This window comes from Diabrotica virgifera, chromosome 1 (assembly GCF_917563875.1).
Source record: "Diabrotica virgifera virgifera chromosome 1, PGI_DIABVI_V3a".
Taxonomy (NCBI): Eukaryota; Metazoa; Arthropoda; class Insecta; order Coleoptera; family Chrysomelidae; genus Diabrotica; species Diabrotica virgifera.
In genome coordinates this window covers 25325652-25353538 of record NC_065443.1, presented here as the reverse complement: position 1 = coordinate 25353538, position 27887 = coordinate 25325652, and the positions used below count along the sequence as shown (strand labels likewise).

The following is a 27887-nucleotide window of genomic DNA, read 5'->3' as shown; positions in this document are numbered from 1 at the left end:
GAGTTATATTTTCATATTCTGATGTAAATAAATGCGTAAAACATTTTTAAACCTCTAATTTTTGGGTCTGAAAATAAGGGGGCAAATTTCGTTATAAACATTTAGAGCTGAAGCGGCCCTGTATATCCTATGAGTTTCTAACTTACAGATTATTGTTGCTGAAGACAAAACGAAGATTTATAAAAAAATAAAAATTTTCTACAACCAACTGAAGCCGAGATAATTGTTTTTATTTCTTAAATCGTAGGTAGTGCCTTTATTTATAACAATTAAGAAATTATTTTACAGTCATTGACTAAAGAAAGACTTATATTATCTTAAAATAAAAATTATTATAAAATATAATTACATTTAATTATTAAAAATTATTTTTAAAATTGGTGCTTTTGCAAGCGGCCGAATTTTGCAAATCGCCCGGCTCGCTTCAAATCCGCGCGCTCGGAAAATTTTTACGTATTTGTATTAAATTTTGACAGAAAACAATTTAATAATATTACCATTATAATATAGTCTATTTACCACTGTATTTGTTTTTCTTGATAGACTTTTATATGTGAAATTTCATTTCTGAAGAAATAATATTACAAAAATGATACATATATATGAAATATATTATTAATAAATATATTATTGTTATATAAATATAATAATAATAATGTTACTTCTTACTATAATATAAAATATAAAACTTTTTTTTCTTGTAGTGACTATTCGTTTTGGATTTCACATATAAAAGTTTATCAAGAAAAACAAATACAGTGGTAAATAGACTGTATATTATAATGGTAATATTATTAAATTGTTTTCTGTCAAAATTTAATACAAGTTACGTAAAAATTTGAAGCGGATTTGAAGCGAGTCGGACGATTTGCAGAATTCGGCCGCTTGCAAAAGCACCGATTTTAAAAATAATTTTTAATAATTAAATGTAATTATATTTTATAATAATTTTTATTTTAAGATAATATACGTCTTTCTTTAGTCAATGACTAAAATAATTTCTTAATTGTTATAAATAAAGGCACTACGATTTAAGAAAAAAAAACAATTATCTCGGCTTCAGTTGGTTGTAGAAAATTTTTATTTTTTTATAAATCTTCGTTTCGTCTTCAGCATCAATAATCTGTAAGTTAGAAACTCATAGGATGTACAGGGACGCTTCAGCTCTAAACGTTTATAACGAAATTTGCCCCCTTATTTTCAAACCCAAAAATTATCTCGGCTTCAGTTGGTCGTAGAAATTTTTTATTTTTTTATAAATTATTAAAATTACGATAGCTCAAATTGTAGGTTTTTTATTTACTACAACTTTCTATTAAAAAGTTATTCTCTAAAATCAATATCCTAAGCTGCAATCATTAAAAATTGCAAATTTAACAAATGAAAATCGCAATAAAAAAAAGCGCACAATATTTTTGGTTACATAGGTTTCAAAAATTCCTGAATTATATCACGTTTTTTCACCCACAGCCTGGGGTAATAATATAATATTTATGGATTACCATCGAAGGTCGATATCATCAACCAAAAAAGAAGATGTATTTGATGATTTTTCTAGTGACTTTCTTGGGTGTGAATCTGTCTTTTTAGTTTACTCCTCTTGGTTTAAAAACAAACTACGGAGAGGGTGGACAAACACGCAAATCGAAGGAAATCAATTTATGGTCCAACTATTACGGATAGAAAAAAATTACGAAGTTCTGTAAGATCTGAAATAGCATAAGAAAATAATTCAGATCACGATTGAAGCCAGTAAGGTACACTAATAGACAGATGCAATATTAAACAGATAGGTTGAGCACTATAAAGAATTACACTACATCGAAGTGAAAAATAATACACACAACGATTGCTGTCGAATCCAGAGGTGCTGCTGGATTCACATAATTAGTCTTAAAATATTTTAACAAAATGAAGACTTTAGAGGTGCACCATATACAGATTGTTGGATAGTGAGGGTGATTCAAAATAAGTTGATAGTTTCATTAATAAGTCCAATACTCTGTATCCATTAAAGATACACCTTACTCGAAAAACTTGAGTATTCAATAGGGAACTTGCACATTTTTGAAGTTATACTTCTTTACCGGCGATAGAGGGTGATTTTTTTATATGTTAAAACCTATCAGCCCGGCGCATGCGCATTATAACTTTGTTCTGATTGGATGTTCAAATGACGTCAAAAATTATCCGATATGGCAGCTGTGGTTTGGAGGTAAAGGTAAAGGTAAACAAATGTATAATATATTAGTTTTATTGTTGTGAGGACAGAAACAAAAAAGTTTATAATATTGTAGTGACTTTTAAATAGTTTTTAAAAGCAACAGGTACGTAATAATTGTTAATGTATCATGGGTATAAACCTACCTATTTGATCTGCCAAAATACATAGTATGTAATACTTTTATTTATATAATTTGATTACCATCAAAATTTCTATCAATATTCACCTAATATATTGTTTTTTTACTCTATGTTTTGTTGTATTTTTTCAATTCTAAATCATTTCAATTCAAAATTAAAATAATTTGATCAATTTTCAAAATATCAAAATATCACAAGTTTAATCCGTTTAGTTAGTCGATCTTCGTAAATAATGACACATAGTGCCCGTGGCTAAGCGGAGAAGGCGAATGAATTCCAATACCAACCGCTCTTATCAGCGCTGGTTCGAGTCCCAATAGAAACTTTCTTTTTTGTTTTTTTTAATACATTTTATGATTGTAAGTATATTTATTATATAATTGTATTTTCAGAAAATACGTATTTAGTTAAAAAAAATTTCGACAATTAATGTTCAGACATCATTTGTGGCTTGTTTAATGTGTTTGTGTGTGTTTTATTCTTTTATTATTTTAATTTTTGGCACTGTTCTAATAAAAATGTTTGAGAAGTAGTAAGTATAAATTAGTTTAATATTTAAACAAAATATAAATAAAAAGTATATTAATTTCGTTTAAATCATATAATAGAAGTATAACTTCTTACGTGCGTACAAAGTACACACACATTCTTTTTTTTTATTACATAATAATGTTCAGTTTTGTTTAAAAATGAGATTTCCACAATTTCACGCTTCAAAAACTCATAATAACTTAGAAGTACCAATTTAAAATCTTCTGCGTGTTTAAAATAGTTCAAACGACCCGTGACGTCACATAATTGTACTTTATTTATGTTTATGGTTATATTTATATTTTAATGACATTTATTGTATGTCATTGTAATAATACCAGTTTGTTGAGGTTGGAAAATCTATCAAAATATTCTAAAACGAGTGTCAGTGCCAAAACGAACGCCGGACCTATTGAATTAATGCGAGGATATCCAATACTACAATTATATGACGTCACGACCAAGTTTTGGGTTGGCTGGTATAATTTGAATTTTTAATCGTCTTTAGGCGCCAAACGAAAGACAAAAAAAAACTTTTTTTATATATGTTTTAAATCATGTTCTGTTGTGAGTTATAGCATTTTTCGAATTTAAAATTTTATGCAAGTTCCCTATTTATTATTAAAAATATTAACAAAAAAGCTTTACCTGAACTATGTCCATTGCCGCGAGAATCAGGTCGTGATGGTGGCGAGGCAGGCGGCATATTAGGCGGCAAATTATGCGCTTGTGAACCGACTTGAGGTTGCGAAGGTAAACTGGCCAGAATGGGTACCAGATTTTTAGCTGCTTTAAGCGGCGATCCTTCATGGTCTCGCTTTCTCAAGATACTGGGTCTTGGCGAAGACGAAATCTTCGTAGTTGCCACCGGATGCAGTTGTTGCTGGATTTGTTCAGTAATCTGTTGCGGCGGTTGCTGTTGTTCTGTGACTTGAGAATGGATTTGTGAACTGCCACGACTCTGATCTACTACCATGACTGAATTTAAACGCATATGTTGATTCGATACTATGCCTGAAAAAATTTAATATAGTTAATTTCGGGGATTTTGTTCGATGAGTAAAATCATACTCAGCCACATTTAGAGTTACCTACATCTCTGTCAGATACATAGGGGAGTCAATGTAGATCGAAAACTTTCACTGTTTCGGGAAAAATCAAACAAGCTTATATTTTTCTAAAACCTTTTTTGTTGGTTTATAAATATGTTAAAGTAAAAAGTTCTCACAGATTTGGCCGCTAATCATTTATTAATTGGTTAAACAATAAAAACTCTTGTATAAATAATTTTAAAAATATCGTTGAACTCATCATTTTACCTTGACCAAAAATGTTTTTATTTTGTTTTTGATTATGCTGAATCCGAACCTGACATTACAATTGAAAAATAAAAAAAATTTGAGCTCTTATACAGTATGGGGTCAATCCAAGCCAAGTGGTCCAAAGGTGGTTGCTTGACTATTTTCAATATTTTTTATTTTTCTACCTTTTAAACTTCAGTCTATAGAGAGTACACAATTGCATTAATTTTATTTTAAAAAATTTGTTTGCCGATGACGGCCATTTTTGTTAAAGCGTGTCGATCATTTTCACGGAAAACATGGCTTCGCTCTTTAGCCAATATTTTTACTGAGGTTTGTCCTAGAACAATAAATCAAAAACCAAACTTTTTAGAAAAGTATGCTCTAAACAAATTGCCTGTAACATTATTTAATTTTAAACTACCCGTAAGGCCCTAAATGAACCTCAAAGTTGGAAAAGGTAAACTGATAAAATTCCATTTTCAGCATTTTTTAACGGCATAAGGCAAGCCGATAATGGTCTGTAATTTTTTTCTGAAAAAGACATACGTACATACTTTAAATAAAAAAGTTTGAGCTTTGAAACTTGAGTAAATTTTTTCAAAAAAAAATCTCAAAAATGTAATTTTTTGAAAAATCTCAAAGTTTGACCCCTTATATCCCTGATGGGCACGGATGAAAAAATTTGAAATTTGGCTGAATGTTAGCCCCTAGCAAGTAGAATAAGAAGTAATAATTTGGAGTTGCAGACTTACGTCATATAGGAGTAACAGGCGTGAAAAAATGGTCAAAAATCAAAATGGTCATAATTTGAGTGTTTGCGGGCAGGGTAATTAAAATTCAAATAAACTGTCTAATAAAATAAAAATTAATGTATTTTCACCAGATTTCACAATAAATACAAATTTATACCGGGTGGGCCGAAGAAAAGAGTCCACCACGATATTTGGCAATAGTTACCTATTAGATTTTAAGTAAATGCCGAAATAGGTCCATTTTTATTTTTATTATATTGCCACTTTTTGGGATACATTTCATACTACGTGACGTCATTCATCAGAGCGTGATGACGTAATCGATGATTTTTTTAAATAGGAATATCTTGTGACAACTAAAAATACATTGTACTGCTGTCAGAAAATAGAAAAGACGTTTATTTCACAAATAAACATTTCTTTTCTCTTAAATTAAATCACGAACAGTCTCCCACCTACCTCTTGACAGTTTGAACATTTAATTTAAGCGAAAAGCAATGTTTATTTGCCAAATAATAATTTTTTTCTATTTTATGACAGTAATAAAATGTATTTTGAGTTAAATAAATTACATACATTCTTTTTTTGTGTCAATTAATTTAATTCAAAAATTATTTTTTGGCCACCCTGTATAAATAATTATATTATTGTTTATACTACTGAACAGAGAATTGAACACTCTTTCAAATGAGATAACATACGACCCCTATTGCCATTAAAAAAATCATTGATTATGTCATCACGCCCAGATGGATGACGTCATTGACGATGACACGTCATGGAGACGTATGAAATATATATTCGCGGTGTGCAAGTACTTGGAGGCGATACGAGAAACGATCGTGCGAGAATAGCGGAGAAATATTGTAACTTTCTTAAATAATTCATTGTCAATTGAAATTGTCAAATTGACGTATATTTCATATTTACTGTCAATGAAGAAGAAAAATTATATATTGCTCCACAATATTGATATGATATGCAATTATTATATAAAGGTAAATGTAATTAATTGTATTTTGCTTGCATTACTGCATTTTAATAACTAATTTTATTTACTACATACAATTGTTTACGTTTAAATAACATAACCTAAATCTTATTTTTTCTTATTATTTTTTTTGGACTATGGCCTTGACAATTATCCAGTAACCAGGACCATATGATTGGCCAATATAATTCAAAGTGCGAATAAAAGTGCAGAGCGAAGAAACCAGGTGTCGCTTTTCCGAACTTGCACGGTCCCAATACAAAAATTGCAATTTAAAAATAAAAATCGACCTGTTTCGGCATTCCCTTAAAATCTAATAACTGCCAAATATCAAGCTGAACTCTTTTCTTTGGCCCACACTGTATAAATTTGTATTCATTGTGAAATCTGGTGAAAATAGATTAATTTTTATTGAATTAAGTAGATAGTTTATTTGAATTTTAATTACCCTGCCCGCAAACGCTCAAATTTTGACCATTTTTTCAGGCCTGTAATTCCTATATGAGGTAAGTCTGCAACTCTAAATGTTTACACCTTATTCTACTTGCTAGAGGCTAACATTCAGCCAAATTTCAAATTTTTTCATCCGTGCCCATTAGAGATATAAGGGGTCAAACTTTGAGATTTTTCAAAAAATTACATTTTTGAGATTTTTTTTTTGAAAAAATTTACTCGTCTCAAAGCTCAAACTTTTTTAATTTAAAGTATGTACTTTTGTCTTTTGCAGAAAAAAATTACAAACCATTATCGGCTTGCCTTATGCTGTTAAAAAAATGCTGAAAATGGAATTTTATCAGTTTACCTTTTCAAATTTTGAGGTTCATTTAAGAGGCTACAGTAGGGATCAACAGGTAGCAACAAACGCGTTCCAAGATTGCGGCTCTAATTTTTGAGTATTTTGTCGAGATATTTGGCAGACATATTCGTAATATAATAAAGAATGGCGGTACAGAGCCCAATTTCAGAAATATGTTAGTACGTGGAAATTACTATATAACTAAATAAAATATTGAAAAAAGGAGCCTGTACTGCCATTAAGAAGAAAAAAAAATAAACTTTTTTCAAATAAACTTTTTTATCCCATGCCTAGATTTTGTGTAATCTTGGAACTACTAAAATTTTTTATTTCTAACAAGAAATCGCAGTATTCGTTGGACAGTGAACAGGTGTGTATCGATATCGATAGCTGTGCCGGTGTCCTTGACTAGTGTTATTAATAAATTTGTGGGTAATTTATTTAAATATAGAAATAGGCCAGTCTACAAGTATAAGGTAGGATCTAAATATTTACTATTATGAGTGACTCGGGGGGTGGTGCTGAACCACCCCAGAGTAATACATCCTCAATGGATACGGAAGAAAAAACATATATAAATTTAAATCATAGGTATAAACCAAACGATTCAGGCCCTTACTATGTTTTTTGTGAGTCGATAGATAAACAGTTGACTCGTTTAACGGCAGTCCGCGTCGGTCACTATTTATTTAAGAATCAGTTTTTCAAACATGATGTACAAGACATAAAAGCTGTAGGTAGAAATAAGGTGAAGGTAATCTTTAAAACTTATACTTGCGCAAATTCTCTAGTCGATCACGAGCTTATTAAGAGCAATAAACTTGTCGCGTATATTCCATCATTTTTTGTCCAAAAAAAGGGAATAATCAGAGAATGTGATACGTTTTTGGAAGAAAAGTATATTTTGGAAAATATTGTTTCGGATAAAAAAGTTATCGAAGTAAAAAGGTTGAAAAGGAAAATAATCGATTCTGATAACGAAACAATTCTTGTTCCTCGCCAGATGGTAATATTAACTTTTGAAGGAAATAGCATTCCTAAGACTGTTAAATTAGACTTGGTTAGATTTAATGTTGAACAGTATATATACCCAGTTGTTCAGTGCTTTTTTTGCTTTCGGTTCGGCCATACTGCTCGGCAATGCAAATCAACAACAAATCGTTGCAAAAACTGTAGTCAAATACACGATAATAATGAAACATGTACTAACTCACTATTCTGTTTACATTGCAACTCCTCTGAACACAACTCTCTCTCTAAACAGTGTCCTACATTTAAACATCAATACAAAATAAAATCAATCATGGCTTTTGAAAATACTACTTTTAGAGAGGCAGAAGCCATAGCTAATAATCCGTCATACGCCAAGATAACTACAAATAATAGATTCGATATTTTAAATACTATAGAAAATTTTCCCTCCTTAACTCCCAATGTCCATGAAGGCTCAAATCAAAATCAATCATATTTACCTGCTTTTAAAAGATCAGGAAACAAGCGTAAAGCTGTCTCTCCTACTGCGACCGAGAAACCTCCAACTTTTCCAAGATCTCACAAAACTAAAAATACCATATCCCAACCCATAATCCCCAATCCCTACCGGGACGAGTTTATGGCTTACAAAGAAAAAATAGAATGTAAAATAATTAATGAAATCCCAGCTTTGATCGAAAATATTATCAAGAAAATTAACCCTAAAATATTTTTACCTAATTTACAAAAAAATACAAAGGAAGAAATTGAAAAAAATGTTAGGCAACCTAATAAATACTGAAAGTGATGGGGAATAATAGGACGTTTAGCATACTTCAGTGGAACTGTCAATCTATAAATAAACATAAACCTAGTTTACTTAGTTATCTTGAAAACAATGTAGTTGATGTCATTTTACTTAATGAAACATGGCTTTCTCAAAATAAAAATTTTGCTTTAACAGGTTATTACATTGTCAGAACTGATAGACCTGATGGTTTTGGTGGTGTAGCCATCCTCATATCAAAAAATCTTTGTTTTACTGAGGTTAAAGTAACTAAAAACTTTAATAAAGGTATTGAAACGTGTGCAGTTTTTATAGAACAAATAAAACTAGTAGTTGTTTGCATTTATAAACCTCCTAAAGTAATAGTTACTTGTAGAGATTGGGAAAAACTTTTTAGTCAATTTAGCGGTAAGGTTTTTGTTGGTGGGGATTTCAATGGACACCACAGTAGGTGGGGTTCCTTGAAAGATTACGCTCAGGGTAAGTGTATAGTGGACGCGTTAGATAACGGTAATTTAGTTTTGCTAAACGACGGTAGACCGACCAAAGTAACAAGACCCAATGAACTTCTATCAATGGTGGATCTGTCCCTCGTTACATCCAATCTAATTGGATACACTACATGGGATCCTGTCCCTGATACCCTGGGTTCAACTCACTTACCTATACTAATCAATATTGATCTTGAATATCAACCATGCACAATAATTCCTTCCTCTAAATGGAAAGAGTCTTCGGCAAACTGGAATATCTTTAAATATCATATAGAAAAAATATTGGCTGAAAATATATTTGATAATATCACTTCTGAGGATCGTTTTGACTTCCTTTTAAAGACAATTGACGATGCTGCCTCATATTCTATGAATATCAAAAACTCTTTTCAGCCAAAAACTAGAACTCCAGTCTGGTGGGATAATGAATGTAAAGATATGATAAATTCTCGGAAACTTGCATACAAAAATTACAAAAAAGTATCGAATTTTGAAAACTATATTAAATATAAACATATTCAAGCCAAAAGTAAACTTTTGTTTACAAACAAACAAAAAAATTCATGGATTAACTTTGTCAATACTTTAAACAAAAACACTCCCATCAGTAAAATTTGGAATTTTGTTAATAAACTAGTGAATAAAAATTATCACTCAAGAAGATATCCTCTATCAAATGAACTAATAGAACAGTTACTCGACAAATTTGCTCCGCCATATGTTGATCTTCCTATTCAGAATAACAGTCAAACTTATAAATACAATATTTTCGAGAAAAGTTTTGATATGGAAGAATTTGAGGCTGCACTCAAGTCTTCTAATTCCTCAGCTCCGGGGCGCGATCAAATTACTTATAACATTATATATGAATTACCTCTTATAGGTAAACAAAGTCTACTAACAGTTTTCAACGATTGGCTTTTCAATGGAAAATATGTAGATCATATGAAAGAAATAGTTATATGTTTAATTCTCAAACCTAATAAAGATAAAACACTCTCCTCTTCTTATAGACCGATATCATTAATGTCTTGCATATGTAAGACATTCGAAAGACTGATTAAGACTAGGTTAGAATGGCTTATAGAACATTATAGTATTCTCCCAAGTACACAATATGGATTTAGGTCTGGTGTTGGAACACTTGATGCAATATCACATTTAGTCACAGACGTTCAAATGACGTTTTCCAGAAACAACTATCTTGCTTGTTTGTTTTTAGACCTAAAAGGGGCATATGATTCTGTTGATTTAACCATGTTGCATAAAAAACTTTATGATATGGGATTACCTCAAAATATAGCTTCTAATATTGTTCATCTTTATAATAATCGTGTTATATATATTAAAGATCATTTAAACCAACTACATGGTCCTAGAATAGCTCATACAGGTCTACCACAAGGATCAGTTTTAAGTCCGCTATTGTTCAACATATTTTCAGCAAGTATTCATGGCATTTTTGATAATTCAATTAATTGCATTCAATACGCCGATGACATATGCATCTATACAGAGCGTAACTCGTATACTGATTGCCTGGAGGCTCTGGACTTCATCATGCATAAGGTTAATAATTGGGTAACAAATCATGCGCTGACCATTTCCCCTGACAAATCAGCCATAATGATATTCACTAGACATAGGATTCATACGCCTGACAAAATAAAACTGTCTGGATATGATATACCTATTGTCAAAGAATACATATATCTTGGCATTCTTCTTGATCCGAAACTTTTATGGTCAAAACATGTTAAATATATAAAAAGCAGAAGTGAAAAAGGTATTAATATCCTTAAATGTGTCACTAATCGTAGATGGGGTGCTGACCCTAAAGTTGCACTGATGTTTTACAGAGCCTACGTGCGATCTATTGTAGACTATGGTTGCATTCTGTATGGTGCTGCCAGTAAAACACATTTATTGACTGTAGACCGCATTCAGTTCAAATGTCTTAGAATATGCTTGGGCACTATGAAGTCTACTCCTAGCCCTGTTCTACTTGCTGAAAGTAACGAAATGCCTCTTCAAAATCGTCGAGAAATGATGGCAATTAAACATATTTTGAAGTTAAGATTAAACAATAATAATCTACTTAGACAACTGTATGAGTTATCAACTGAAAATCTTTCAAATAATTATTGGCGCATAAAAAATTCTCCCCCACTTGCTGATGCTTTCTTAGAAACCTACGATTATTCTAACATCTATGGTAGGGAAAAAAGATTACCAATATATAGAGGTGATTTTCAGGTAATGTTAAATAAACCAAAAGTCATTATACCAAAGTTCACAGAATCTACAGAAATAAATTCTGTCTTACTTAAATCCATATTGAGTGACTATAATGATCACGTTATAATGTATACTGATGGTTCCAAAAAAGAGGATGGTGCCACAGGCTGTGCAGTTTACATTCCACATAAAAGCGAATCCTTGAAAATTAAACTTCCATCACATTGTTCAATATATACCGCTGAAGCGGTAGCAATAGAAAAAGCGTTAGATTGGTTAAATTCACACAAATTAAATAAAGCAGTTATATTATCAGATTCATTATCGGTCATTAAAGAATTAAACTCAAATATGACACAACATAAAAGAAATAGTATTCTGTGTGCCATCAAAAATAAAATATATAATAAAGATATTACAGTTATTTGGGTAAAAAGTCATACCGGCATCAAGGGAAATGTAATGGTTGACCAGCTTGCTAAGGATGCTACTCATGCTGGATTATATTTACCTATATTCACACTGGATGACTTACAGCTACATTATAATAACACAACTTTATTAAAATGGAAAGAAAAATGGAAAAAAATAGCAGCGAACTCAAATAATCAGTATTATACTATCCACCCTACCTTACCACAAGATATTTCCTATATTTTTAAATACGCAATGTCGAAGAAGACTACAGCGACAATAACTCGTCTGAAAACCAATCACGGCGCATTCCCAGCTCACTTAGCTAAGTTAAATATTATCCCTTCTGGGTTATGCTTATGTGATAATATATCACAATGTGACATCAACCATATTCTTTTCAAGTGCGGTAAACATAAGTCTGAAACAGATCAGCTCTATTTAAAATTAACAGATCTTAAAATTCAGACTCCCATAAACATCACCCATTTACTTTCTTTAGACAGTAGAGAAATATTTGAGCTAATATGTAACTTTCTTTTTAAAGTTGGATATATTATTTAAAAACCAATAACCTTTACTACCATTCTGTGGCTAAAGGACTAGCTTCCAAGCCAACTCTTCAAACACACACACACACACACAACAAGAAATCGAACATATTATAACTAAATAACTAATTAGGCAACATAGAGAAATTATCACTGTCATTTTGACAAACCTGCGTCAGATTTTCTCTAATCTGTTCTGTCATCTTTATCGATATCTGTTCAGTGCAGTAGTGTGTTAATTTAAGAATTCGTTTTTGTTGTTTCATAGGAAAGTAGTGTTTATTGATAGATAATTTATTATATATTTGTTGTTGTTGTATAAGTTGTTCGCCTCTTTGAAAGAATAGATTATTGTTAATTGTGAGTTTTAGTTATATGTAGGTAGGTAAGTATATTTTACGTAAAAATATTTCGAATTCTAATGCGAGTATATAAAGTTTTAGGAGGATTTTTTATTCTAAAAATATTATCAATAGTTTAACAAAATGGAAAAAGTAAATCAAACGAAAAATAAAGTGAAACCTTCCAAGAAAAAGTCCATTAAAAACCGTGCCAAAATTATGCGAAAATCGAAATTTGTTTCGCTTCACAACAAAAAATGATTATTTATTATTGTTTTATTATTAGATATTTCATGCAAATACCTTTCTAAATACCTATCTTAACATAAAATTTTCACCCATTTTGGTTTATTTTTATATCTATTTATTAATCATAAAATCGTTTTCTCTTACTTCCATTTAGCGCGACTATGATATTGTCAAAATATTAATCTTAGATAATGTCAAAGATTACCACTGTTGCCAAAGTTTATGATACTATCTCCCGAATTTATATTTTGTTGCTACCTGTTGATCGCTATCTTAAGGCCTTAAGGGTAGTTTGAAATTAAATAATGCTATAAGCCGTTTTTTTAGAGCAAACTTTTCTAAAAAGTTTGGTTTTTGATTTATTGTTTTAGGACAAACCTCGGTGAAAATATTGGCTAAAGAGCGAAGCCATGTTTTCCGTGAAAATGATCGATACGCTTTAACAAAAATGGCCGTCATCGGCAAACTAAATTTTTAAAAAATAAAATAAATTCAAATCTTTAGTCTCTTAACACTGAAGTTTAAAAGGCAGAAAAATAAAAAAATATTAAAAATAGTCAAGCAAGCAACTTAATTTATATTGGACCACTTGGCATGGTTTGACCCTATGTCTACGTGGGCACCATTGAGTTCACTCCCGTCTTGAGCAGGTAGTTATTTTATTAGTCGAGTTCACTCCTGAGACTATTCGAATTCACTCCTGAGCGATTTTACAATAAAGTATGATTTAAGGATATTATTTTTATGAAATTTAAACATTGTTGCCAAATTAATAGCACTTTTATCGTAAAGCAATTCGAATTTTTCCAGACACTAAACTTAAGGGATGCCTGTTTCACTTGGGTTAAAGTTGGTATAGAAAAATTCAACAGTTGGAACTGTCCCACGAATATCAGTGCAGAAACAGATATAACTAATTATATAACTTATATATTTGGTTTACGATTTCTCAAAGCAGAGGACTTTGGGGATTGCTTTGCCATAGATCTTGTTGCAATTCAACCAGAAGATGAAAGAGTGGTTAAGTTTAGTGACTATTTCGTTGAAACTGTGAGTCTTTTCACTCTCGCTATAATGCTTAATTATACAACACATCCAAATTTTAACCAGTTTATTTATGTTCTTCAAGATTTTCAATAAAATACTTATATCAAACTTCAAAGTATAGATACCGTTGTGAAAGTGTAAGATAGAAAAGTGATATTGAGAAAAAACTTAAAGGTAATAATTTGAAATAACTACAAAATAACGGCCTTACAAATTTTGAATTTATAAAAAATATATCAAATATGTTCTAAAAAAAAGTAAGCGGGGCAGTTATAGCATTTTCATATTTACTCTAATAATGTATGTAATCAATGAAACTTAGCGACCAAATATTAACAAGAACATAACAATGAAACTTTGTTTTCTTGAATTATTACCAAGTTGCATTTTTAAAAAGCATCCCAATTAGATGTAGATGTGCAAGAACGTCTAATAAGAAATATACTTTTAAAAGAATGATTTGTCAACAGTGTCCAGATTTTAAGGCTATGGGTACATAATTCGCAAATATTTTACGTGTATCCCTACTTTTTCTGTCTTTACACGGCAAATTACGTGTAGTAAAATTCACACTGGTATGGATATGTAAACATTACTACAATGTCATTCTACTTGAAAATGTCATCATAAATTTAAAGAGATGGCTTTTGAATGTTCTTGGATAACTGTTATTTTTAAATTTGCAAATTATTAATTCAGTTAATAAATGTGATAATTTTTTCACTAACTATGTATTCAGTGATTGTAATAATTTATTTGTACAACAAAAACTAATACTCAATCGAGAAAAGAGGAAAAGTGTTAAAGTGATTTTTTAATACTATATTGTTCTTATGGAACGCTTACAATTTTGAACATCTTTAATAACAAAATACTTCGATCACAGAATATATTATTATCCTGATGTATTCTCTGCTTGGATCTTCCACAAATAATACACAATAAATAACTTTTTATTAAATTCACGTCTTAAATCAATTATATATCAATAATATTTAATTAATAACTCAAAATATTCCCGATGCAATGTCAAATATTTAAAATTGGCACTGATTGTCAGTGTCTGACTGACACTATATGCTGACAATATTATATTCAGCTGGGTGCGTTGTAAGACAAAGATAGATTTGGATAATATTACCACGGCATTGTACTCATTTTTTTCAAATCCTGAAAAAACCAATAAATATTTTTGAAAAATTTAAACGCAGAATGAAAGACTAAATTATTATCGAGGGCCGAAAGTCCCTTAGAATAAATAAAAAGTTTATTTTGAATGAGATATTTGATATTAAAAATCATACTAAATTTTCTCTTAGTTTTTCACCCCTGTAACTTATTAAAATAAACATTACAGAAGTTCTCAGGGACTTTCGGCCCTCGCCAATAACGTAATCTTTCATTCTGCGTTTAAATTTTTCAAAAATACTTATTAGTTTTCTCAGGATTCGAAAAAAATGAATCCCCATTTGAATAGCATAGCAGCCGAAAATACGTACCGATCCTCTTAAGGTATAATAATTACTTTTATTAATGACGGCATAAAATCGCCTGGGAGTGAATTCAAATATTACCTTTTACGCAGTCAGGTAATATTCGTATTTTGGGAGTGAACTCAACTCGTCCCGTCGACGTAACTTGGAACCATATGGAAAACTTTTTATTATCAATTTTACGAAAAAAAGTTATTCTTCAGAAAATGCTCTACATGGTCTAAAATCTAAGATATAACCATCAGATATCAAATTCTATCCATTTTATACGCGGTATGTAAAAAATATGAATTTCGCTCAAGAGTAAAGTACCTTTTTTTATTGTGAACAGTTGTTTAGAATTCAAAACTATGTTTTAATATGCAACTAAATTCCTCCAATTGAAAATTTTTTAAATTACGGATACCCAACATAATTTTATTACAATTATGATAATTATTTTAATAATTATTTTTAAGAACAAAAGTTATGCTTTATAAAAAGCTCTGCATGGTCTAAAATCTAAGACGCAATCATAACATATAAACGTTTATCAATTTTACACGAGGGATGTTAAAAAAAATGAATTTCACTCAAGAGTAAAATAACTTAATAGTTCACAATATTTCAATTAGAACGGTGTAATTGCATATTCAAACATAGCTTTCAATTTCAAATAACTTTTTACAATATCAATTTTCAATATAAGACAAGACGAAAACGGCGGGTTCGTTGGGAAAAATATTCCCATGAGGTCTTTTTGCATAATCACATTCGTTTGACATCCCAGAATAAGGTTCAAGAAGTCGCCCACGTGAAAAGTGGTCCAAATTTTTTTTAACAATTTTTTTTAATCAAATTGCAAAAATCAATATTTTTGGCCAGGACAATTTTTTTTTAGATTTTTTGGATAATTCTGGACAAAAATGGTCTTTCATAATTTTTCTCTAAAGTTGATCGTTTTCGAGTTATAAGCAATTTAAAATTTGAAAAACGCGAAAATGACCATTTTTAAGACTTAATAACTCAGTTAAAAATTATTATTATGAAAGTCAGAAAGTGACTAAATCAAAACCTAAAGCCCCCCTACATGATCCTGAAGAAATTTGTGTCATTAATTTATTACTAAGCTGTTATTTTTAATTAATAACAATGAGCGGTTAGATCGTATTGACGCGGCTGTAAATGTGAGTGCGAGTAAGATGCACAATTGGACTGCCGGAATGGCATCTCTCTCACACTCAGCATTTACGGCCGCTTAACACTTGCATGGCGCTCATTATTATTACTTAAAAATAACAGCTCAGTAATAAAATAATGACAAAAATGTCTTAAGGATCTTGTAGGGGAGACTTTAAACTTTGATCTAGTCACTTTCTGACCTTCATAATAATAACTTTTAACAGAGTTATTAAGCTTTGAAAATAGCCATTTTTTCGTTTTTTTTTTCAATTTTAAATTGCTTATAACTCGAAAACGATCAACTTTACAGAAAAATTATAAGAGGCCTTTTTTGTCCAGAATGGTCCAAAAAACCTAAAAAAAAATTGTCCGTGCCAAAAATATTGATTTTTGCAATTTGATTAAAAAAAATTGTAAAAAAATTGGACCACTTTTCACGTGGGCGACTTCTTGAACCTTATTCTGGGATGTCTCACGAATGTGATTATGCAAAAAAATCTCATGGGAATATTTTTCCCAACGAACCCGCCGTTTTCGCCTTGTCTATATTGTGGAATATAAAAAAGATATTTTACTCTTGAGCGAAATTCGTATTTTTTACAAACCTGGTACTTATAACTTTGGTAAAATTTGGTATCTGATGCATATACCATGCAGAGCATTTTACGAAGAACAACTTTTTTTCGTAAAATTGACAATAAAAAAGTTTCCAATACGTTCCAAGACACGCAGAAATAGTGTATAAAAGCCCAACAACACTATTATTTTTTAAGCTTGTTATTAAATGTATTTTAGGTAAGTTGTACAGAAAAAGTTTCGATGACTTTGTATATAAACACTTTTTAACTGATATTTTTCGGTTTTTGTATTACATTTTTTTATCTTTCTCAATTCTCTCAGAGTTTGTGTATTTCAGTTTTAAAGTAAAATAATTTAGTGCATTTTAAAGACTACATCTTAAGCTTTAAAAAAACACCCATAAAATTGTAAGATAACTTAAGTAACATACTCTTAAAGTGGTAGTAATTCTGTAAAACTACGAAGTTTTCAAAAATTAAATTTTTTGAAATGTCGTATCATTTGGATTAAATGTTTGAGATTTTTTTAATAAAACATCGTTTAGTACGATGTTTGAAAGTAAGTTGTACAAATTTGACAGTTTTATAGTTAAAATTGTATTGGTAATATACTTTTAAATCATTTTTAAAGAAAATTCATGTAGGTCTCACTTTCCGTCCACACTGTATTATTTGCATAATTTTTGTTTCCCTGTATTATAACTTTTCTTTCAATTCCAATTTGTAGAATTTAATTTAATCGATTAGTTAAAAAATTATACTAAATTAAGTAGCGATCAACAGGTAGCAAAAACGCGTTCCAAAATTGCGGCTGTAATTTTGAATATTTTTTCGAGATATTTGGCACACGTATTCGTAATATAATAAAGAATGGCGGTACAGAGCCCAATTTGAAAAATATATTATTAGGTGGAAATTACTCTGTAATTAAATACAATATTAAAAAAACGAGCCTGTACCGCCATTAAGAAGAACAAAAAAATACACTTTCTTCAAATAAACTTTTTTATCCGATGCCTAGATTTTGTGTCATTTTGGAATTACTAAAATTTTTTATTTCATTAGTAGTTCCAAAATGACACAAAATCTAGGCATCGGATAAAAAAGTTTATTTGAAGAAAGTGTATTTTTTTGTTCTTCTTAATGGCGGTACAGGCTCGTTTTTTTTAATATTGTATTTAATTACAGAGTAATTTCCACCTAATAATATATTTTTCAAATTGGGCTCTGTACCGCCATTCTTTATTATATTACGAATACGTGTGCCAAATATCTCGAAAAAATATTCAAAATTACAGCCGCAATCTTGGAACGCGTTTTTGCTACCTGTTGATCGCTACTGTTTCCTCTTAACTCCACCGCGCGCTCCAACGAACGATGCCATACAGTGCGCCAATTTTTGTGAGAGGGGTGACTTAAGCGTTATAAATAAAAAAATCATAGACGTTATAGATTTAATTTTAGAAAAATATTTATATAATAAAGTTTTTTGTGTAAAATTTTCTGAATTTATCAATGGTCAAATCAATTTTTTAGTAAAAATAACCCACCTGCCACCTCCGGGGGTCGTGTTTGGTAAAATTCAATAGATTTTTGAAAAATATTGAACATGTATTTTTTAATTATTCGATCTGATGTTTAAGTAAAAATTGTAATGTATTTGTAAATGTAAATGTATTTAAGTAAAATTGGCGAATGGATTTAGTGTCCGCAGTCACATAAACCCAAATAAACAACAACAATATTTCAGATTTTAAAGTTACCCTCCACCCCTTCCGTGGGGGTCGTATTCGGTCGTGTTTTCACCAACGTGGCCCAAGTCGATATTTGAACTCTTCGTGAACTTTGCGTCCATTGATATAATATGGTTTCACTAATTTTGAGTCATTTTTGACAAACTTCCGGCCATAAACTTTTAACCGGAGATGACATCAAAACCGATACTAAATTCAAATTTCTCACCTATAATACCATCTTTGGGTTATAAGCTCCCATTCGACACCTAATTTGTCATTCTATATATTTTAATAACGGAGGAGTTATATTTGCGGACAGACAGGCACGAAACCCGAAGTATACGTTTATTCTCGTCTTGCAAAGGCAAGACGTCGAATAATATATCGCTTGTACTATTTCGGCTCCTTTAAAGCAGTACTTCCGGTTGCAACTCTAAAACCGGAAGTGCGAGATCAAAATTCTCACCTTTAATACTATCCTTGGGTTATAACTATAACAATTCATCCGACACCTCATTTGTTCTTCTGTCTGGCCTAATGTCGAATGAGTTGTGTTTACAGACGAATAGACAGACATGGATAATTCAACGTTTTCACATTTTTTTAAACGGGTGAAACCAATATTTTTTTTATTGTGACTATATTACTCGCCCTTAAATGCCATTATGATGCTCGTATTCTATAAGACATTCGCCGCTACGCGGCTCATTCTCGTGTCATAACGACAACATTGAGGGGAGCGGAGCAAAATGTAAAATTTTGACGCATGTCAAAATTTTCAATGTGTTTTAAATGTATTCATTTTTTTCGAACCCTGAAAAAACTAATAAATATTTTTGAAAAATTTAAGCGCAGAATGAAATATTACATTATTACCGAGGGCCGAAAGCTCGCGAAAACTTCTATACTGTTTATTTTAATAAGTTACAGGGGTGAAAATAAAAGAGAAAATTTAGTGTGATTTTTAATTATTGCAAATATTTCATTCAAAAGAAACTTTTTATTTATCCTAAGGGACTTTCGGCCCTCGGTAATAAAGTAGTCTTTCATTCTGCGTTTAAATTTTTCAAAAACACTTATTAGTTTTCTCAGGATTCACATTGAAAATTTTTACATACGTCAAAATTTTGCATTTTGCTCCGTTCCCCTTAAATGCTCGTTGCATAATATGCTATTATTACGTTGAATTGTATTCGAAGTTTCTGAGACAAGAAAGTATCGACATTTAAAATTTTTCCGCTGTGAACAGTTTTATAATTTAATTTTCTGTAATAAAAACTATGCTATCGTGCATTTTCAAATCGAGAATACTACCGTTTAATTATTTTTATAGTTTGCTAAAAAAACATTAAAACGCGAGAATTTTCAAAATAGACTTCTATACCCTATTCCACGAACATACGCCTATTTTGGATTACTTCGACAACGAATATTTTACTGTGCAAGATAAGAAGAACGAAAGTAAATTGCAAATTACATTGTTGTTTATTGGAATAATTATTAGCGCCATTTACTTTCGTACTTCTTATGTTGCACAGTAAAATATTCGTTGTCGAAGTAATCCAAAACAGGCGTATGTTCGTGGAATGGCCCATATTAGATCATACCCAATAAACATCTGATATCAAATTTACATATTCGATTAGAAAATTCGATAGATAAATATAATAAAATGGTTTATATTCAAGTACCTAAAACTATTGGCAAATATTACCACAGCATTATTTTATCATAAAACCTTTTAATGTGGCAAGTTCAATAAAAAATTCATGATAATATATTGCGAAATAATTCAATAGTAATTACTTAACATAATTTTTTACCTTTACGAAAATTCCACATTAATTAAAAGTATTTAAGTATTTTCATAAACATCATAACATCTTGCAATTTACAAAACATATTAATATGGCAGTAGTTTGACGTTATAGTGTTTTCGCAATTGTCACGGAGTAACAAAATTGTAGAAGCAGGCAGTTTCAGGTGTGGGTGCCTATATTTTATCTACAGGGTACATAAAATGGGCATTAAAAATATTTGTTTTGAATATAGTCCGTTCTTTAACGGTAAAATATTGCAAAACCTCTAAATTTTAAAGAACCGCTTGGATTGACATGAAATTTGGCATACACATAGCTAACAAGTCAAAGAAGAAAAGTGATATTGTGCCGATATGTGCTTTTGCCCTGGGGGTTGTTTTCAGCCCCTCTTGGGGGTGAAAAAATATTCGTCCAAAGAAAGTCAGGAAATGGATAAACTGGCTAATTTTAAGTAACTTTTGTTCTATAGAGTTTTTTCACCAAGTCAATACTTTTCGAGTTATTTGGCAGTGAATATGTTCATTTTTTCAACAAAATAACCACGCTTTTAGACGTTTTTTCGCAAATAACTCAAATAGTAAGTATTTTGTCGAAAAAACATTCTTAGAAAAAATATAGCCTGTAAAAATTTAAAAAAAAATGGTGTATACCGTATACATCACGTCTCTACACCTAGTAGAAATAGAGTTATAGCTAATGAAAAATAGGTTCATATTCGTCAAATTCCAAATGGAATACTTTAACGTGAAATAACCAAAAATGAAGCACATTTCGGGGAAAACTCATTACAACTTGTTTAAAGTGTTTAAAAAAAGCTTCATTTTTGTTTTATAAAAAAAATTTCTAGCATCAAAATTAAACAAGTTACGCTCAAAATAAAGTTAGTCCCTTTTGGTTTTGGTAAAAAAATCGAGAAAATCATCCCCTAATTAGTATCTTAAATGAACTTAATCGTTACGACTTCACAAGTTTCTTGACTCATGTATATATTGTTTATATGATCTGTAAGTTTCATCCTCCTAAGGCACTTAGGAGGAGGAGGACAACGCAAGAGACCCTAAGAGGTAGTTTTCTGTCCCGATTAAACCCCGATTAGCTAAACAGGACATAAAATACTGGTCCTAAGGCTCAAAGATAGATAGAAAGTGACTTGTGAAGTGGTTACGCTTGATTTGATTTAAGATGATAATTGGGGGTGATCTTCCCGAGGTTTTTGACAAAAAAAAGGGACCAACTATATTTTGAGCATTTGCTTAGTTTTGATGCTACAAACTAAAAAAAAAACAAAAATAAAAATTTTTAAACACTTTAAAAAAGTTGTAATGAGTTTTCCCCAAAAAAGTGCATCATTTTTTGGTTATTTCACGTTGAAATATTCACTTTGAAATTTGGCGGATATGAAACTATTTTTTATTAGCTACAACTTTGTTTCAACTGGGTCCATAGAGTTCATAATATATAGACCTGGATCCCGCGTACCTAAAAAAAGTTGATTAATAGCAAGCTGAAAATTTGTTAATAGCTTAACGGTGTCTAGTCGGACAAACTTTGATGTATGGTAACACTGGAACAGGGGAAGTTTTATTTGTGGAACAGCTTAAAAATTTGGAACGTCAGACTACGAAAACGTTCCACGTATTTTGTCGGACAGAACTTCCTAGCATTTCATTAAACTTTCATGTAAAAATCAGACTGGTGTTTATCACCAACTGTGTATTTTAATGAGTGGAACACGAAGAACATGTCAAATGACAGTAATCAAGTCTGTTGTTTAGCAGTCTGATGTTCATGAGAGTTTAATGAAAGGGTAATAAATCAATTGGATGGTCTGTCCGACAAAATACCTGGGACGTTTTCGTAACCCCCTGTTACGAAGTTCCCCTGTTCCAGTGTTCCCTCCCGTACATCAAAGTTTGTCCAACTAGACACCGTTAAGCTATTAACAAATTTTCAGCTTGCTAGTAATCAAGTTTTTTTGGTACGCGGGATCCAGGTCTAATACACCATTTTTTTATACTTTTTTAGAAGCTACATATGTTTGCTAATAATGTTTTTTTCGGATAAAATACTTATTTTTTGAGTTATTTGTAAAAGCAACCTAAAAACGTGGTTTTTACTCGCAAATAACTCGAATATTAATTTAGTGAAAAAATCCTATAGAACAAAAGTTGCTTAGAATTGGTCAGTTTATCAATTTTCAGACTTATTTTGAACGTATATTTTTTCACCCCCGAGATGGAATAAAACTCACCCTCAGGGCAAAATCTTACATCGGCACACTATCACTTTTCTTGGTTGACATGTTACCTATCTGTATGCCAAATTTCATGTTAATCCAAGCGATTATTTAAAATTTAGAGCAAAAAGTATGATTCAATGTATATATTTACTACATACTTGTATTTCAAACAATTGCAAATTTCTCTATCAGTTTAAAATAAAAATTTTTGATCAGGTAAAGAATTAATAATTGTCACAAAATTACAAATCACATTATTACAAATATAATCAAATATATATAAAATCATATTACAAATTATATCAAATATAAAATCATATTACAAATAAAATATATATAAGATAAAAATTTGTCTAGTTATACAATGCTATCTATTAATAGTAAGAATTTATCATTTCCAGGTAAATAATTAAACACCCTCATCACTGTAAATACAATACAAGTACGATTGAAGGCGAACAGTACCGATCGATCGGTAACGATCATAAGTTCTATTTAGTACGTGGCAACAACGCCGTCGTTAATAGAATTAAAATTCGTCGTTATTAAAATGTTCGAATATATATACGTGCTGCCATCTACTGAAAGAATTGTTAAACGTTTAGTTCCTATGATCACCAACCATTTTGACTGTGGCGTTTACATACCCCCTTAAATGTTCAAACTGTTAAGATGCAGGTGGGTGGCAGCTTTAATATTGAATTTAAGCGAAAAACAATATTTATTTTTATTAAATAAATATTTTTTCCTCTTTTCGGATAACAGTAAAATGTATTTCGAATTAAATAAATTATATACATTCTTCTTTTTGTCTCAATTAATTTAATTCAAAAAAATTTTTTGGACACCCTGTATAAATAATTGTCAATATTTATATTAGTGAATAGAGAACTGAATAACCTTTCAAATGAGCTATCACACCTATTCTTATTTAAAAAAATCATCGATTGCGTCATCACGCCCAGATGTATGACGTCACTAGTATGATATACATACCAAAAAAATTATAATTTAAAAATAAAAATCGACCTGATTTGTAATTTATCTCCAGATTCGCCCATTCTCAAGAAAATGAATTTATTCCAACTTAACCGTGCTCACTGTACCTATAATTTCAGAGGCTTATATCTTAAAACCATGATTTTTTGGAGCTATGCGCCCATTGAGTATTTTGTTCTACACATCAAGGACTACCAGAACCCAAAGTTTCAGAGCATTTGACAGAGAGCCATTTCCCATAAGGTTTCTGCGGGGTCCTTTTTTCGATTTTAGTGATTGAAAACAGTTTTCAATATGTATTCTATCGACTTAAAGCATGAGTACCTTTTAGCATTTTTAGTTTACTTCCAGGCCGAATTTACGTGCAAAGCGCTACTTTCGTGCATCTTGGAACATGATTCGTGACAAATCCTGCGCTGTCTGTGACCAGTGTTCAGTCTCAGTCATTATGGTTTTATTTTGTGTTTGTTTGTGTGACCAAGTGTGACCATAAAAAGAATATTATTCGGTCGAAATGCCCAATAAAAATTTGTTTATAGTGTGAGTGACCAAGTTTTAGTGACAATTTTTATTCATTTTACATTAAAATGAATGACGAACTATTGATTTCTATATTGGAAAAATGTTCTCATCTGTATGATCGATGCAGATCATGATACATAAATAATAATATAAATATTTGAATGATATGCTTTTTATCTTTATGCTAACAAACCTTCTTGTGTAAATTAAACTTGTGTAAAATGAAACAAACACATTGTGTAAATTAGTTGCAAGATCATAAAAAACGAAATGCACTAGCATCAAAATTAACGCGCCACCTTAAAAATGGGGCATTTTTGATGTGTCGTATTTCCTAAACCTGTTGTCCGATTTGAGTGATTTTTTTAGTATATTATAGCTTTGTTTTTCAAGAATATCGATGTGATAATATTATTGCTAAAGAGGTAAGTGTCATTGTATACCGGGTGTAACAATGATAGTGTGTTTTTTCCTCAAAGTTTGGAACATCGTGGAATATTCTAGCGTATATAAAATATTGAAATTAAAACTTTACTGTAGCCTTAGGCTTTCTTAACATTTTGCTTTTTGATTAATTCGCTTATGTGGGATAATAAAAAAGTTAGGTACTTTAACAACTAGCAATGTTATTTATGAATACAGGGTGTTTCTAATAAGTGCGACAAACTTTAAGGGGTAATGTTGTTCTGAAGCTATTTCCTTGTGACATTTTTATAATTACGTATTTTTTATGGGAAATAAGCCACAATTTTACTAAAAAATGAATTTATTAACGTTTCGAAGCCCAAATCGGGTTTCGTTGTCAAAATACAAAATACTATTAAAATAAAACAAACATGTTGCTAAGTAAAAAAATTCTTCTAATAATTTATTTAATCTGACTCATTTATATTGGCAATTCAGACGTATATTATACATTTTAAAGTAGAAGACTTTAAAATGATATCGCCAATATTTATGAGTTGCGTTCCTGGGACGACTTTACTAAAAGATAGTTCATTCGATTACATGAAATCAATCCCAACTCAAGAATATCCGTCGCAAAAAAATCATAGCATGTGATCTGTCTTTAAAAAGACAACCAAATGCAACGATGACAGTAAAATTCTCGCGTTAGAGATTCCATAGTAAATCACGAGGGAAAACCAGGAAAAAACCTCGTGATACTATCCCGACATCGTAAGCATTTGGCCTTACATTTAATCTACCTTCAAAAAACTAATACCAAATTCTGACTTTAATATGTTTAAATTATAAATAATATTAATATTACATAGATATACAATAAGTAATACTAAAATATAAAATTTGTACTAACTCGATATGTTATTGACTTACTAATCGTGGTATTTTCTTTCTATTGACTTCCTCTTTCAGTATGGGTAACCACATCCTACTGCATTCTACCGATATTTTTTGATATTCTTGATATTCTGGATATTCTTGAGTTGGGATTGATTTCATGTAATCGAATGAACTATCTTTTAGTAAAGTCGTCCCAGGAACGCAACTCATAAATATTGGCGATATCATTTTAAAGTCTTCTACTTTAAAATGTATAATATACGTCTGAATTGCCAATATAAATGAGTCAGATTAAATAAATTATTAGAAGAATTTTTTTACTTAGCAACAACATGTTTGTTTTATTTTAATAGTATTTTGTATTTTGACAACGAAACCCGATTTGGGCTTCGAAACGTTAATAAATTCATTTTTTAGTAAAATTGTGGCTTATTTCCCATAAAAAATACGTAATTTAAGGGGTAATTCTGCATGAAAAAATAATTACCGTTTGCTTTATAAACATAGTACGCAAATGCTTTGTTTGCGAGATACATGATGTTGCATTTTTTCTTACAAACTGATGATTTATTTATTGCTCTAAAACCGGTTGAGGTATGCAAATGAAATTTGGTGGTTTTTAAGAGGCAGTTATTGCGCATTTTTGTCTTACAATTAAGAATTTTATATTCACCATTGGCGTGCATACGGGATGTATTTAAAATGTTTATACCCGTATACACGCCAATGGTGAATATAAAATTCTTAATTGTATGTCAAAAAATGCGCAATAACTACCTCTTAAAACCTACCAAATTTCATTTGCATATCTCAACCAGTTTTAGAGCAATAAATAAATCGTCACTTTGTAAGAAAAAATTCAACATCCCGTATCTCGGAAACAAAGCATTTGCGGACATATGTTTATAAAGCAAACGGTCATTATTTTTTCATGCAGAGTTACCTCTTAAAGTTTGTCGCACATATTTAGAAACACCATGTATTGATGAATAATATTGCTAATTGTTAAAGTACCTAACTTTTTTTATTATCCAACATAAGCGAATGAGTCAAAAAGCAAAATGTTAAGAAAGCCTAAGGCTACAGTTGAGTTTTAATTTCAATATTTTATATACGCTGGAATTTTCCACAGGGTGTTCCAAACTTTGAGGAAAAAACACACTATCATTGTTACACCCGGTATACAATGACACTTACCTCATTAGCAATAATATTATTACATCGATATTCTTGAAAAACAAAGCTATAATATACTAAAAAAATCACTCAAATCGGACAACAGGTTTAGGAAATACGACACATCAAAAATGTCCCATTTTTAAGGTGGTGCGTTAATTTTGATGCTTAGTGTATTAAAAGCTTGTCATCGAATAAATCCATATTTTCAGAGTTACCAGACATATCCTCTTTTAATAAAATTAGAAAAAGATTATTCGATAAAATTTATTTTGAGAAGAAAAATAATTAACAGCACGAGCAGTGACAGTGACACAAAACGTTTAAATATTCGTAGCACAAAACAGTTTGTTTGCCAATTAATTGTGAATCTGCAATCTGCTGATGCTTTCAGTTTCCATTCTCGTTCCCGTTTCCGTTCTCGTTCCCGGTCAATTGCGCAGCCGCCTTAAGTTTACATAGTGTAAGGGCCGGTTGTTCGAACGCTAATCAAAAATGGAATCAACTGATCATTATCAAATATTTAATTACTATCAACTTTAACAGTATTTCAGTTGAAACAGTCAACTGATTGGCGTACGAACAACGGGTGTTGTTATTGGATGGTTGTTAAGGGGACTTGATTATAATTAACATATTGATTAGCGTTCGAACAACCGGCCCTAAGCTTTTTACTGTTCTAATTGTTCTACTTACCATGTACTTGGGTATTCACCGCTGGTCTAATATGCGGTTGAGTAGTTTGATTTAACGATGAAAAGGAAGCTTGCTGTTGACCAAAACTTCTATTCTGCACTGGATAAGCATTTGGTCCATTGTCATAGAAATATGCTCCACTAGCCAGAGAATATGTAGCTACTGTCGTGGTCGGTATGGCACTGCTAGTTTGCGTAATGCAAGAATTTGGGTTTGGACCTAAACGATAATTTAATCAATAAATTGTATTATCTGCATTAAATTAAAACTACAATAACATAGAAATCATCATCATAGGCATTCACTAACTAACGTGTATAAATATCTTTCA

The 27887-nt window shown here is 30.7% G+C and overlaps 1 protein-coding gene across 2 annotated transcripts in view; it reads right to left on the bottom strand.

Moving 5' to 3' along the window:
• The window catches only part of LOC114324167 (histone deacetylase complex subunit SAP130-A), a 115306-nt gene that overhangs the window by 34461 nt on the left and 52958 nt on the right, over positions 1–27887 (bottom strand). For both annotated transcript variants that reach the window (XM_028271917.2, XM_028271919.2), the window contains exons 8-9: positions 27557–27775; positions 3544–3909 (exon numbers count right to left, since the gene is read on the bottom strand). In XM_028271917.2, the coding sequence (XP_028127718.2) occupies positions 3544–3909; positions 27557–27775 (585 nt within the window). The remainder of the gene's footprint in view (positions 1–3543; positions 3910–27556; positions 27776–27887) is intronic.